The following is a 15,239-nucleotide window of genomic DNA, read 5'->3' as shown; positions in this document are numbered from 1 at the left end:
CCTGAAAGAATCATAAGAGGAATTCCTAAAGAAATCACTGAAGGGAATCTCTGGAAGAATTTCTGAAGGAATCTTCGGAAGAATTTCTGAAGGAATCCCTGAAAGAATTTCTGAAGAAATCCCTAGAAGAATTTCTGAAGAAATCACAAAAAGAGTCCTGAAGGAATCCCTGGAGGAATTCCTGAAGGAATCCCTGGGAGAATTCTTGAAGCAATCCCAGGAGGAATTCCTGAAGGAATCCCTGGAGGAATTCCTGAAGGAATCCCTGGAGGAATTCCTGAAGGAATCCCTGGAGGAATTCCTGAAGGAATCCCTGGAGGAATTCCTGAAGGAATCCCTGGAGGAATTCCTGAAGGAATCCCTGGAGGAATTCCTGAAGGAATCCCTGGAGGAATTCCTGAAGGAATCCCTGGAGGAATTCCTGAAGGAATCCCTGGAGGAATTCCTGAAGGAATCCCTGGAGGAATTCCTGAAGGAATCCCTGGAGGAATTCCTGAAGGAATCCCTGGAGGAATTCCTGAAGGAATCCCTGGAGGAATTCCTCAAGGAATCCCTGGAGGAATTCCTGAAGGAATCCCTGGAAGAATTCCTGAAGGAATCCCTGGAGGAATTCCTGATGAAGTCCCTGGAGGAACTGCAGAAAAAATCCCTGGAAGCATTCCTGAAGGAATCTCTGGAAGAATTTTTGAGGAATCTCTGGAAGAACTTCTGAAGGAACTCCTGAAGGAATTTCAGGAGGTATCCCTGGAAGAATTTCTGAGTTTTTTGGAGATTTTTTTGAAAATATAATCGTGTAAGCGGTTCCAAAGAAATTGATGATTTTTCCAAAATCTCTAGAGAAAACTCAAGAGCAATCTTCGACAGAATTGCCAGAAGAATTTTGAAACGATTCCCTGAGTGAATCCTTAAATTAAACATTAATGAGATTCTTGAATGAATTCCTGGTGAAAGAAAGCACCCAGAGACTACCGTTCAAGAAAATGAAATCATTCTCCCTACCTTGAACCAACTCTGACGAAAATATAGTCACTATTTGGATTCCATATTTATCTTAGTTTCGAGACTCTGATTTGATGTGCTTCCACCACCCACTTATCCACATGGTCCGAACAAATCCTCACCACCGGAGAAAAAACGCCCACCCGTCCCCCAATCGTAATCACTCAGCACATTCTCCCATTTGGCATAAGAACTCCGAGGAATCGAGAAAGCAGTCTCCGTTGTCGGTGCCTATGTTTGCTTTCCGGTCGCTTGCTTGTTATTTTCCTGGATGTAAAACCAGAACCGTGTGTTTGTAGGTGTGTTTGTGTGTGATGTGGGCGATCGGGAAAAGTATCCTTCTTGGGTACCGTGCCCGCTTCTTACCTACTGCCACCTACTTCATTTTCTTTTGTTTGCCTTCGCTCTTCTCCGACGACGACGACGACGACCTACTCCACATACAATCTCCCATGTGTCGTTCCGTTGATTTGTCTGATGTGGTGAGGATCTTGTTGTGTATCCTTGGCCCCGAGGCTTTCTCGCTGGAGTTTCAACAGGATAAGTGAAATCTGCAGTAGGGTGGCTGGACCGGCATCCAGCTTCAGAATCACCGAGTTAGTAGATCCAAAACAGGTCCAGAATGGGACTCGCCACCCTAGCGAGATGCAGGGCGGACAATGTTTGCCCTAAAGGTTACAAATCAATGAATAGGAAGACAAAAGCAATCAAAGGTCGCGCGCAAACATAGAACGGAAAAATAATTATTTGGTTCAAATAGAAAGAAAATAAACGTCTCTTCCGGGTGGTCTGTTGTTTGGGATTTTTCCCCTGTACCCACCGACGGACGTTCAAGATTACTTCCCCCCTGGTACCTGTGGGGTTCTCGTTGGTACTCGAACAATCCGAGATTGAATGTGGTTGTTGTTTGTTTCGTTCAGTTGGTATCAAACAATCGCAGAGGGTGTACAATTCTATGTTCTCTTTCTCTAGTGTTTGCGGGTTCAAGTGCGGAGTTTTGTTGGTTTGCGTCCAAAACAGGATCTTTGCAACAGTTTTTTTTTTCTCTTTAATATGTGTATATAGATAGGTATTTTTGATTCTCTAGTTTTGTTATACTTATATTTAGAAAAGTTAGTCTTTATTGCTTTCATTTGTTGACGGGCTGTGGTGCTCGCGAACCTAAGATGAGTTCTGTAAAGAAAGAAAGAAAAATATAAGATGTTTGATTAGTTGGCTATTATGACATACTATTAAATAAAAAGAAAATCGGGTTAAGTACGGTTCCTTTGAATTCCACTAAGAATTTGCATCCTTTGACAGATACGTATTTCGACCTCAACTGTAAGGTCGTCTTCAGTGTCTTGTACTTGACTCGACTCAAGTACAAGACACTGAAGATGACCTTACAGTTGAGGTCGAAATACGTATCTGTCAAAGGATGCAAATTCTTAGTGGAATTCAAAGGAACCGTACTTAACCCGATTTTCTTTTTATTTACAGATATTCCCCTAACAAGCCCAGGTTAATCATCAACATACTATTAGTTGTTTTGCATTCGAAATCGATCTACGAAATCTCCAGTGCTCATTGAATTTAAATTCTATCAAACTTAAGCTTTTGACCCTTTGGCGCCATCGTAGGAACGGCTGTATAAATTCACACGTTCAATAAAACAAAAATACTGTATTCGGCAAAGTTGTTGCACATTTGATGAAAAATGGGAACATTTGTATTTGAGACTTAAATGACACTTAGAACATCCTGAACACCATAAAGTTTGGAGAAACGAAATAATTGGCATACAAGTTGTTCTAAAAGCTGAATTTGGATATGGGTCAAAACTGTCCTGTAGTAAAATCCTTCAAATCTACAAGAACAATTGTATGTGTTTTCGCCATAAATAATAGCATAATCTACTGGGATCCGTGAAGCTCTTGAAATCTCAAATGTCCTTTAGATACACTATAGGAATATTCAAGGTCAGCTAAACTATTTTGGAGTTCAGGTCTACACTCGTAATGGCAGCCATATCTAATATACTGAGTAACGTTGCGTGATCAATCGTGGTTACTGGAACAACCTGAGGTCTACTACATTTTATAAAGAATCTCTGGGACATTAATGGTCGTCCAAACTGTCCTGAAGTTTAGCTCTTGACAGCAGCAGTAATTATTCTCAAAATGAACTGTAACATTACACATCCAACTGCAATCTTTAATCCTCCTGGAATTTCATGATTCATTCCAAGATGGTTTTGAGATATTCCAGATCAAACAAACTACTTCGGAGACCATTCAGGTCTACTCTTGTGATAATGGCTTTTATGAAAATCATTTTTTGAGAACTGCATTCGTTGTTGTCAATATTTGTTCTATAAAAACTTACGTTACCTAGTCTAACCCACCCAGACCCGTGAGCTTCTATGAAACTCAAAGCCATTCCAGAATACCTTTGATATATTTCAGGGTTTCTTAACTTCCCTACAACTAATAACTTCTAGCTAAGGTGAAGATATGACGAAGCCACTCGAGCACTATTCTGAAGGCAAATGTTGGACGCGGCCGAGGTTAAGGACTTCAGCCACGAGTCGAGTGTTGTGGTGAAGATTTGTTGAGTCAGTTTTATAGTGATTGTTATTAACGCCAAATAAATAATATAGATTCAATCATTACGGTTGGTAATGTTGTTTAACTCAAAACAGCAAAAAATAAACTGTAATGTTGCAGGTTGTCCTTATTGCAGGACAGTGTGTTCGATTCTGAATATCCCGAAGCTATCACAACAAACATCATTGCTGTACAATGGATGAATAAACGACACTTAAGCTTGATTTACAAATTTTAGTGGAATAAGCTGTTATTCAGCTATCATTGTTGCTTGGGATGTCATTGTCTCTGATTGAATTCTGTGAGCTCCAGCAAGAATAATAGATTACACAACATAACTCTATAAAGCCAAAACAGAAACTTCAATAGCTGTAGATGCTAGATTTTAAACGTCATATTAGTTTAGATGACCCCAGCCGATCTGATGATGTCCATTGAACATTCCCAAGATTAACTGGAATTAATAGATTACAAATCGTAGCTTTGTATAATGAAAGAAGTTACCGTTGTACCCGTAGACTTGAGGTTCTAAACTCAAGGACAGTTTGGATTACCCAAAATATCCCGATTGTTCTGATACGGTCTTTTGAAGAATTACTGGACATGTTAGAATACAAATCATAGCCTTTTATATTAAAAGAAGTTGCCGTTACATCCGTAGACTTCAGGATCTAAATTCATAAACAGTTTGGATGACCTAAGATATCCCGATTTTTCTGATACTGTCTTTTTACTTTCAGAAGAACAACTGGACATGGTAGATTACAAATCGTACTTTGTATAGTTATGGACATCCCTAGGCTCTACCCACGATGTTCAGGTATCCGCCTATCGTGGACTAGATGCTGACAAAGCAGTATCACCCTTGGAGACACTGAGCATAACCCCCATACCAGAATACCCTTTGGACTCCGAGCATATTGATGACACGATAAATCGATACCGGCGCACAGTAACACCGACCATCCAACGCAACCCAGAACAACCAGGCCAGTTGCCATCCGGTGAACTTTTGCTGACATCGAGAAAGCATCGAACTCAATCGGAGGACACAGGTGTGCCCTCGGTCTGGTCTGGCTCGATCAGTCAGTTGGAAGTGAACGTTTGAATCGATAGGTCTAATAGTCAGTTGAAAGCCCTTCTGGCCCAGTATAAGTGTTAGAAAGTGTGAAATGTAAAATTATAAACAAGAACATAATAAAAGTGATGGAATTAGGGTAAATTTGAAACAAGTAGTTTTTTAAAAACCCTAATGTGAAGTCCCGTCCATTTTTGGCGCAGTCGTACGGAACACTCTACGTGCAGTGCTAGTTTTTGGAAGACAATCTAGTGACAAAACCCGATCCGTGGTAATTGGACAGTAGTGCGAAAACCGAAAATTAGTGTCGAATTGACGACATCGGACGTGCCGGTAACCAAGGACTAAAAGTGTAACTGACTTGTGCAGGATTCAGCATTAAGTAGACGCTTAGCCCAACCCGTGGCGAAGCAAGAAACTAGTGACTATCTCCAGTGATTATCAGGAACCAGGCTCTTGGAAACCATCCCTCAACCCGTAGGTGATTTGCGCCGCCCGACACGAAAACTGCATCGGTGGGTTTCAACCCTTTAAGAGTGTCGAACCGTGAGTAAACAACTTTTCTTTTCCCAACCTCTCTATCATTTTGTATGCGTAGATTTAATCCCGTTCCTAAAGTTAAGCCTCTCAGGTACCACGAAAGAAACATGGAACAAGTTAATTTACAGGCAATATTTGACCAAATACAAAACTTGGAGCACAGACTTGGTGCTCTTCAAGTCGAAAACAATAATTTACAGCAGCAACAGCAACAGTTGCAACAACAGCGGCAAGCCCCCATCGTGGAGGACCGTCGCACGGACTTCTTTCGAATTCCAGACCCCATAAGAATGATCCCATCATTCGACGGGAATAAAAGACAGCTCAGTCATTGGCTTGATACAGCAAGACGAGCTTTGAATTTATGCCGACCACACGTCGCACCGGACTTATTTGCCGTGTACGAACAGGCGGTGATTAACAAGATCGAGGGCAAAGCCCGCGATATGATATGTGTAAACGGAAACCCCACTACCTTCGACGAAGTAGCGGAAATCCTACAAAGTGTCTACGGTGATCGCAATAATATTGCTACATACCAGACACAATTATGGTCACTTAAAATGACCGAATCATTACATACTTACTATAAGAAAACAAAGGAAATAATGGTTAATATGAAGTCTTTGGCAAAGCAGAATCCAACTTATGCAAACCATTGGGACGCTATTAATCATTTCCTTGAACAAGAATGTTTAGCAGCATTTATTAACGGCCTTAGTAAACCCTACTTTGGGTATGCTCAAACAGCACAACCCAGCGATTTGGAGAATGCATACGCATTCCTGTGTCGGTTCCAAAACGCTGAGAAGACGAAGTCCCACACACAAGCTGCATTCGACCAACAGCCCCATGGTAGCAAAAATTTCAAATCTTCCAATAAACCATTTAGCAAGCAATCAGACACCCCATCTACACGACACAAACCGCTATCCGACAGACAGAAAATGACACCCATGGAAGTAGACCCGTCGTTACGTTCCAGAGTTTACAATCATGACGCTGAACAGAAAAACGACGACGATACACATGACACACATAGCGAAGACGATAGTGAAGACGAAGTCAGTGAACAAAGTGTAAATTTTCAGATAGGCCTCAATCCGAGATCGCCGACTTAAATGCAATCAACGGACTTCCCTACGTAATAATGAACATTTGTGGTAAGGACGCAAAAATACTTGTGGATAGTGGATCAAACAAAAATTTCATTTCGCCCAGCCTGATTCCAAAATCAAAACAGCTAAAATGCAAAACCCTCAACATTTCTAATAGCTCAGGACGGCATGCGACCGATCAAAAATTCATCACGACAATTTTTGGCCTCAAGCAAAAAGTTACCTTCTACCTTTTAAATTTCCACAAATATTTTGACGGAATCCTTGGATATGAAACCCTCTCCGACATCGAAGCACTGATCGACGTGAACAACCACAAAATAATCCTTCCCCACAAAACAATCCCGATGCAAATTAGGAAATTAGGCCCTTCGCAGATTACGCTGACAGAGAACTCTACGCGAATGATCAAACTACCCGTTTTACAGAATAATGGCAACGTTTACCTCCCTAACGACATACAAATTGCCAACGCTGTAATCCCTTCTGGGTTGTACCAAGCAGAAAATGGTTTTGTAAACGCTCCAATAAGAAACTTTGGCAAATCTGTCACCTTCCATTGGACAAAGCCAGCAAAAACTATTCAAGTAGCAGAAGTTAACAATATGAATTCACATCATTCTTATCAAGCGTCTCACATACCCTCTTCTGAATTGGAAACAATGATTAGAATAAAACATCTCAACAACGAAGAAAAATCTGCATTACTGAAAATCCTTTCTAAAAATTCCAAAATTTTTCATAATGATTCAGAAAAGTTGTCTTGCACTTCTGCAATTCAACATCGAATAAAAACTACAGATGATATTCCAGTTCATACCAAAACGTACCGATACCCTCATGTCCATAAAGCTGAAGTGGAGAAGCAAATCAACGAAATGTTGGAGGACGGTATTGTTCAAAATTCTATTTCCCCCTGGACATCTCCAATCTGGATTGTTCCAAAAAAACTGGATGCAAGCGGAAAAAAGAAATGGCGTGTTGTCATAGACTACCGCAAATTAAATGAAAAGACTGTCGATGATAAATTCCCCATCCCGCGAATTGAAGAAATCCTTGACAGGCTCGGCCGTAGTACCTATTTTACTACACTGGATCTTAAATCTGGATTCCACCAGATTGAGGTACATCCAAAAGACAGGCCGAAAACTGCTTTCAGTACAGAGAAAGGGCACTTCGAATTCATCCGCATGCCCTTTGGATTAAAAAACGCGCCAGCAACTTTTCAGCGCGTAATGAACCACATTCTTGGAAATCTCATTGGAAATTGTTGCCTAGTTTACCTAGACGACATTATTATTTTTGGTAGCTCGTTACAGCACCACATCGATAACCTTAACAAAGTGCTTCAACGGCTTGCTCAAGCCAACCTTAAAATTCAATTTGACAAATGTGAATTTCTTCAGAAACAATGTGAATTTTTGGGGCACATAGTAACCCAAGATGGCATTAAACCCAATCCAAATAAAATTGAAAAAATCCTTAATTGGCCAATCCCAAAAACAACTACTCAAATCAAAGGCTTCCTAGGACTTCTTGGATACTACAGAAAATTTATTCGAGATTTTGCAAAATTAACGAAACCTTTAACCAGGTGCTTGAAAAAAGATACAAAAATTGTCCACAACGAAGAATTTATTAGTTGTTTTAATGATTGCAAACAGTTACTAACGAGCGACCCTATTCTAAAATACCCCGACTTCAATGGAAAATTCATTCTTGAAACTGACGCAAGCGACTTTGCTTTAGGAGCCGTTTTGTCTCAGAAATTCGAAGATGGCAAAGAGCATCCCGTTGCATATGCCTCTAGAACGCTGAATCAAGCAGAATGCAACTATTCTGCCACGGAAAAAGAATTGTTGGCCATTGTATGGGCAACGAAACATTTTAGACCATATATTTACGGAACCTCTTTCGAAATTCGAACCGACCACAAACCACTTGTGTGGCTCCGGCAGAAAAATGATCTGAACAGGAGACTTTTACACTGGAAACTAGCTCTCGAAGAGCTCGAATTTGAAATCAAGTATAAGAAAGGTACTCTAAACGCTAATGCAGATGCACTGTCTCGTATTAACCCTGAGGATAAAACAGAAGTAAACGCCAACTCTACCTCCAGCGATGACATGACACAACACTCCGCGGACACTGACGATAACGACTTCATCCCGTCAACGGAAAGACCCCCGAGCAGAAGAGAATAACAACAGCATAACAAAATGCGTTATTTTGGCAAAATAACTGCATAATGGAATTAGTAATTTTCATGTTATTAACATAACATATTGAGTTATAAACTTGTCTGTCATAAGCGGCAAAATAACAAGTCACATAACAAAAATTTGTTCCTGAAAAATCAATTTAATAACATGTTTTGTTAGTGGCAATAACAACTTAATAACAGTGAATTTGGGAAATATTTCAATAACAAATTTTGATATTAAAGAGTTAGAGTTAGAGTTAGAAATTAGGGTAAAAACTAACTTTTTTTACTCATTTTTGGGTATTGATTTTAAGTGTGTTATTCTATTTTTAGAAAATAATAGATCACATAAAAAAAATTCGATTTCATTATAAAACTTACAAACATGGACGGGATTCAAACCTCCAATCCTGCTATCGTAAATTTTCAGTCGCCTTTACCAATGAGGCTATCACAGCACTTGCAGTGAGGGACGATAGAAGCTTTACTGGTTCTACGTATTGCCAGTTTCCCCATTCCCCCATTTCATGTTTGCCAGTCGCAGGACAAAAATAGACAGAGATTTGAATGCAAGATCAAACAATGAACCTCTCTCTCTTACCAACAGCGCTATCGCGGTGCGCAGACATGCGCACTGAAACACTAATAACAGTGGTGGCATGGCCCGTCGTCGGCTATTTCCAAGGAGTAAAGAGAACGATGAAAAAGTTCTAGGTAGTCGACTATTTATGATTGAGCTTCGTCATGGGGTGTATTTTGGCGGCGACAAAGATTTTTTCCGGACGGAGATGATTTTTATTTTATTTTTTGTTTTGTTCGCGTTGTGAGAACGGCGATTATACACGTACCTACGTGAGCGAAGGTAAAAGGTAATTATATCATATGCCGATATGATTACTTCTGCAGATGCTGTTTAGTTTTATTCTGTTTAGGATTATTTTTAGTAATGAAAAAAGATATTTATGACATAATGTCAAACAATATATGATCGAATAATAATAGATCGAAAGGAAAAAGTTATAATAGACAAATGCAATCACCAATTGAGCAGAATTGTCTGTATAGTTGACATTTTTATTGATTAGAATTATTTAGTAGGTACCATTTTTGCTATCTCCACTCTCACTAACATTCATTACTTCGTAATACATAGTCTGTTCGGTACTTTTTGACGTTATAATTAGAGGTTAGAATAGCAGTACTGCTAAAATGACATATAAATTCAACTAAGTTTACTCAATTTTGAGATAAAAAAAAACTCATTTGCAGATGTATCACTTTTTGAAGCTAAAATATACTTAACCTATAAGAATTGGGAATCGTAGAAAAGTGATAGGAATTTGGCACCGTAACGGGACTGGGATATTGAAAAAAGGAAATTAATACAAAGATAAACATATCAATAGCTATGATGCTATATTTACCCAAAACTCAAATTATAGCAATGAATAAAATAAAAAAATACGGAAGAGTCTGATGAAATTTCTAGATATTGCAATGCCTTTATTTTTTACTTCATAATATGAATCAGCAGACAATAAAATAAAGCAGGTAAACTATGTAATGGTTATATCTGCGATAATTTTTCTCCGATTTTGACAATATTGATCTCATCTGATCCAGATTTATTTTTTCCATCAAAAACAAATCCGACTGAACCGATCTGGTCATCGTGAGTTAAGAAAAAACCTGAATTCAGTAACAAATTTTGAAAACGACGTATAATCAATGGTGTAGCATTGATTATACGTCGTTTTCAAAATTTGTTACTGAATTGCCATACACGTGGAATTTTCCATAAACCAGCTGCAATTGGCTTCTTTAGTGGTGTTGAGATAATTCCATATTCACAATCTACATGCCAAACTGAGCCGAAATCCAAATTTTCATGATCTTTGGTACCCGGGAACCTATTTAGAAATCGATTTAAAGTTTGTATGGGAGCGATTTGTCGAATCACCCCTCGTCGCATTTCGTACTGGGCGGAGCTGTCAAGCAGTTGCCCAGCTGTCAAAAGGTGATTTCAAAAAATCTTTTTGTAATTGAATTTAGGTATCAAAATAAAGTTTTAAAAATCTGAAAAAAATCATACTGGCTTATAAAAAGGTGCTCTTTCGAATAAAATAAAAAAATCAATATATTATTCTTAATTTAAAAACCCAATTGGTGGTTGGTACAAATTAAGTACCTTACCAAGAAAAAAATGTTAAATTTAAATTTATACGTTCAATATGTAGTCCGTCCAAAGTCTTACACCGTACATGAAACCGTTTTTAATTAGATTTTGTTTTAGATTTTATAGAGGCATTTTAAAATCTTTTCCTGTGTGATAGGGATAGGATTTTTCAAAGCACCATCGTTCTTCTTCTGCTATGTTCTGCTATGTTCTCGTTTAGATGTATGCAGGGTACTGCGCCACTTGGGCAGTGGCTGGTATTTTGGGTACTTTTCAGCTACAACTCAGTCAATTTCAGAAATTTAGCAAAACCTCGCGCCGCCCAGCAGGGACTTTGTTTTGTACACATTACAGCACCTCCATGTCACGTAATATACCACACCTCTTATCAAATGTGATACCGTAAGCGTACCATACTTTGCGCACCTAGGGCCTAACTTTGCGCACTTTTCAAAAAATCGTTAAACAGTTTTTCTGGTGCATTATGCAATCTTTTTCCCACGGAATACTAGCTAGTGATATGGGGCATGCACTTTGTCTCAGTTTGGATGTAATGATAAATGGAAGAGGAAGACAAATTGATGAGTGAATATGCAGTTGCTTTCCCTCAAATGCTGTAAATAACGTTGTAGAATGACGTAGGTTTTGTTTCAAAGTTTGTTTTAGTTTAGATAGCAATACCATAAAGTATTTGTGCACTCTCAATAATACAATAATAACCAAACTTGTTCCACAACAGAATGTAATATTGAAATGTTATTTAAGGGCTGCATACCAATTGCTTGGTCATAACAAAATAAGATTGTCCAACAAAACATGTTATGGAAACGTAATGCCTTGATAATTCAATAATAACAAAACAAGATATAAAAACAGGTTTTGTGATTTCGTAGTTATTAATTTGATATTCCCCTCTGCTCGGGCCCCTTAACGGATTTGGAAATCAGATTGTACTGGTAGAGACAGATGAAGATAGTCGTGAATCCTTGACCCCATTTAAAAACTTCCACAGAATAACTATAAAGAAGGTACATTTTGGTCCAGCAGCCCTGATCAATATTCTTAAGGAATACGCTTCGACGAAATGCGCTACCGGTCTTTATTGTAGCGAAAGTATCCTTAATAGGCTGCAAACTATTTATAAAACTTACTTTTCAAGAGCAAAATCATCAAAAATTTTCTGGACACAAAGATTGTTAGAAGACGTAACAGATGAGCTGGAACAGGACCTGATCATCGAACGGCAACACAACGCGAACCACAGAGGTATCATTGAGACAAAGGCACACATCTCAAGAAGGTACTTTTTCCCAGGAATGAAGAGCAAAATTTCAAAGTTTATCAACATCTGCAAACTTTGTCAAAAGGCTAAGTATGAAAGGCGACCATATAAACGAAAATTCCAATTAACAGCAACACCATCCAGGCCGTTGCAAATTGTTCATATGAATATATTCATAATCAGAAATAGAAATTATCTAACACTTTGTGATAAGTTCTCCAGACTAACAATGACTATCCCAATTAAAACACGGAATACTATACACATTCTAAGAGCACTAACCCACTTCTTCGCTAACGTTGGAAAACCTTCCTTTCTCGTCATGGATCAGGAAGCATCATTTACCTCAACAACAGTTAAAGAATTCCTTGAGGAAAACGATGTAGAGTACCATTATACGAGTGTTGGACAATCCTCTTCGAATGGTACTGTGGAAATCGTCCATAGGACTATTAGAGAATTGCACAACATCTTAAGTATGAAGGATTCAACTAAAGATTTGTCCGAAACGGCAAAAATTAATCTTGCAGTTTCCATATATAATGACTCAATACACTCTCAAACAAAGTTAACTCCAAAAGAGTTATTTTTTGGCTTCAGAAACGAGGACCCTGTCCCCGAAGATCTCGATGAAAGAATAAGACTGAAGGAGGAATTTTACAGGATTTTGTCTCAAAAACAATTAGAGAAAAAACGTTCAGACTTAGAAAAACTGAACATAAACAGAGAAGATCCTGAAAACTTCCTTCCAAATGAAACGGTCTTCGAAAGAAAAAGGAATAACTTGAAGCACCAAGAGAGGTATAGAGAAATACAAGTCAAAGATAATTTAGAGTCAAATATAATCGACGAGAATGGGAGAAAAGTCCACAAAACAAAATTAAAACGTAAACGTAAAACTTAATTTCGACGTAGAACTAATTGCACCTTTTTGTCTTCTTTCCCTTCTTCTCCTGCCATTTCAGCTCGAAGATGACACACAAACACCCGATACTTTTTTGTCTTACAATTATGATGTTTTTCAATCCTATTTACTCTGCTTACTTGGAAATCCTTGAACTTAATGAAAATCCCGGTATAGTTGCGTTCAAGACTAATTCAGTCTTTATAAAAGAAGGATCTCACACACTATTCCATAGATTTAATTTATTTTCCTTTACCGTCGTTCTCAAGCAGTATGAATCCATTATTTTGAACATTGAAGAAAACCCAAAGATAGCAGAACTAGTTAAAATTCTTAAACAAAAGCAGAGTCAGGCTTATTTTATCCTTGAAAATTTAACCGCTAGAAGTAGAAAAACAAAACGATCTCTTAATTTTCTTGGGTCCACCTTAAAAATGATTACAGGGAATCTCGATAATGAAGATTTGTTAAAAATAGAAAACCAACTTGAAATTCTTAAAAATTCAAATAACCTTTTAGTAACAGAGAATAATGAACAAATTCAAATTAATAAATTGTTTGAGGAAAGGATTAACAATATTACTAAACAAGCTTATAGACAGTCTAGGGAAATAGATAGCATCATTAAACAGACAAGACTGAGCTTAGACAGACCTGTCGAATGGGAACATCTCCTGCACCTACACAACATCATCTTCAACATCGACATGATCAACCAGCAGCTGTCTACAATTTTCGAGGCCATTCAGTTGTCCAAGTTGGGTTTAATTTCAAAGGCTTTCTTACAACCATCAGAGCTAGAATTTGCAACGAATCTGTTGGAGTCACAAGGCGTGGTGATTAACAGCTATGACCAAGTTTATGAGTTTTTGGAACCCATAGCATTCCACAATAACTCAGACATAATCCTACTCATAAAAATTCCTAAATTCAGGCAAGGAGAATTTGTGCAACTCCAAATAGAAGCCATTCCACGACAGTTTAAAATCATACCGATAAATGCAACAAAAGCCATTGTTGGTAACAATGAGTCTTACCTAATTTCCCATCCATGCATGAACATCGAGCGTAGCATCATCTGCGACGTCCAGATCTTGTTTAACACTTCAAATGACGGATGCTTACATGAGTTACTAAGAGGAAATACGGGTAACTGTACCTTCATTAGATCTCCAATGAAACCTGACACAAAGGAAATCGAGAATCTCGGACTGTTAGTTAAAAACTCTGTTGATCCGACTTCGATGCAAAACAGTTGTGGATATGGTCCGAGGAATTTAACAGGAACGTTTCTCATATCATTTAGAGATTGTTCCATCACCCTCAACGGAAAAACCTTTACCAGCAAAACATTCAGAGGAGAATCCAGACCTGTCATCTTACCCCTACATTCAGTTAGCGTAGATGAGTCACAGACAGAACCAGAATCCATTGACTATATGGAACAACTGCACATTAGGAATCGTCATAAGCTGGAGCACTTAGAAACAGCAAACAAAAGGACTAAAGTGCTCAACATAGTAGGAATAGTTCTCATCACATGCTTCGTAGCAGTAATTTTCGCTTTTCTTACGAGAGAAGTTCGTAAACTCAAAATGAAGCTGACAATACGGATCCCTGCAAACAATGCGTTGGAAAGCTCTCAAACAATATTGAACCGAGACGGTTCAAACTAAGGCGGGGGAAGTTATGGACATCCCTAGGCTCTACCCACGATGTTCAGGTATCCGCCTATCGTGGACTAGATGCTGACAAAGCAGTATCACCCTTGGAGACACTGAGCATAACCCCCATACCAGAATACCCTTTGGACTCCGAGCATATTGATGACACGATAAATCGATACCGGCGCACAGTAACACCGACCATCCAACGCAACCCAGAACAACCAGGCCAGTTGCCATCCGGTGAACTTTTGCTGACATCTAGAAAGCATCGAACTCAATCGGAGGACACAGGTGTGCCCTCGGTCTGGTCTGGCTCGATCAGTCAGTTGGAAGTGAACGTTTGAATCGATAGGTCTAATAGTCAGTTGAAAGCCCTTCTGGCCCAGTACAAGTGTTAGAAAGTGTGAAATGTAAAATTATAAACAAGAACATAATAAAAGTGATGGGATTAGGGTAAATTTGAAACAAGTAGTTTTTTAAAAACCCTAATGTGAAGTCCCGTCCATTTTTGTATAATGCAAAAAGTTACCGTAACACCCGTAGACTTGAGGATCTAAACTCAAGAACAGTTTGGATAACCTAAGATATCCTGATGGTTCTGATAATGTCTTTTGAACATTCAGAAGAATTATTAGACATGATAGATACAAATTGTAGCTTTGTATAACGAAAGAAGTTACCGTT

At 38.6% G+C, this 15,239-nt stretch overlaps 2 protein-coding genes across 4 annotated transcripts in view; one reads left to right on the top strand and one right to left on the bottom strand.

The window, feature by feature from the left end:
- Window positions 1-531: 531 nt before the first annotated feature.
- LOC115264680 (uncharacterized) overlaps window positions 532-15,239 on the bottom strand; it is a 383,594-nt gene continuing 368,886 nt past the window's right edge. For all 3 annotated transcript variants that reach the window (XM_062859888.1, XM_029868658.2, XM_062859890.1), the window contains exon 10: window positions 532-2,172. In XM_062859888.1, coding sequence (XP_062715872.1) covers window positions 2,161-2,172 — 12 coding nt within the window. In that variant the 3' untranslated portion in view covers window positions 532-2,160. The remainder of the gene's footprint in view (window positions 2,173-15,239) is intronic.
- Window positions 5,106-14,834, top strand: LOC134291745 (uncharacterized). The gene is made up of 2 exons (XM_062859876.1): window positions 5,106-5,211; window positions 12,950-14,834. The coding sequence occupies exon 2, from the start codon at window positions 12,957-12,959 to the stop codon at window positions 14,562-14,564; it is 1,608 nt and encodes a 535-aa protein (XP_062715860.1). The 5' UTR covers window positions 5,106-5,211; window positions 12,950-12,956; the 3' UTR covers window positions 14,565-14,834.

The sequence above is a fragment of the Aedes albopictus genome, chromosome 3 (assembly GCF_035046485.1).
Source record: "Aedes albopictus strain Foshan chromosome 3, AalbF5, whole genome shotgun sequence".
Lineage (NCBI taxonomy): Eukaryota > Metazoa > Arthropoda > Insecta > Diptera > Culicidae > Aedes > Aedes albopictus.
This window is presented reverse-complemented; position numbering and strand designations above follow the sequence as displayed.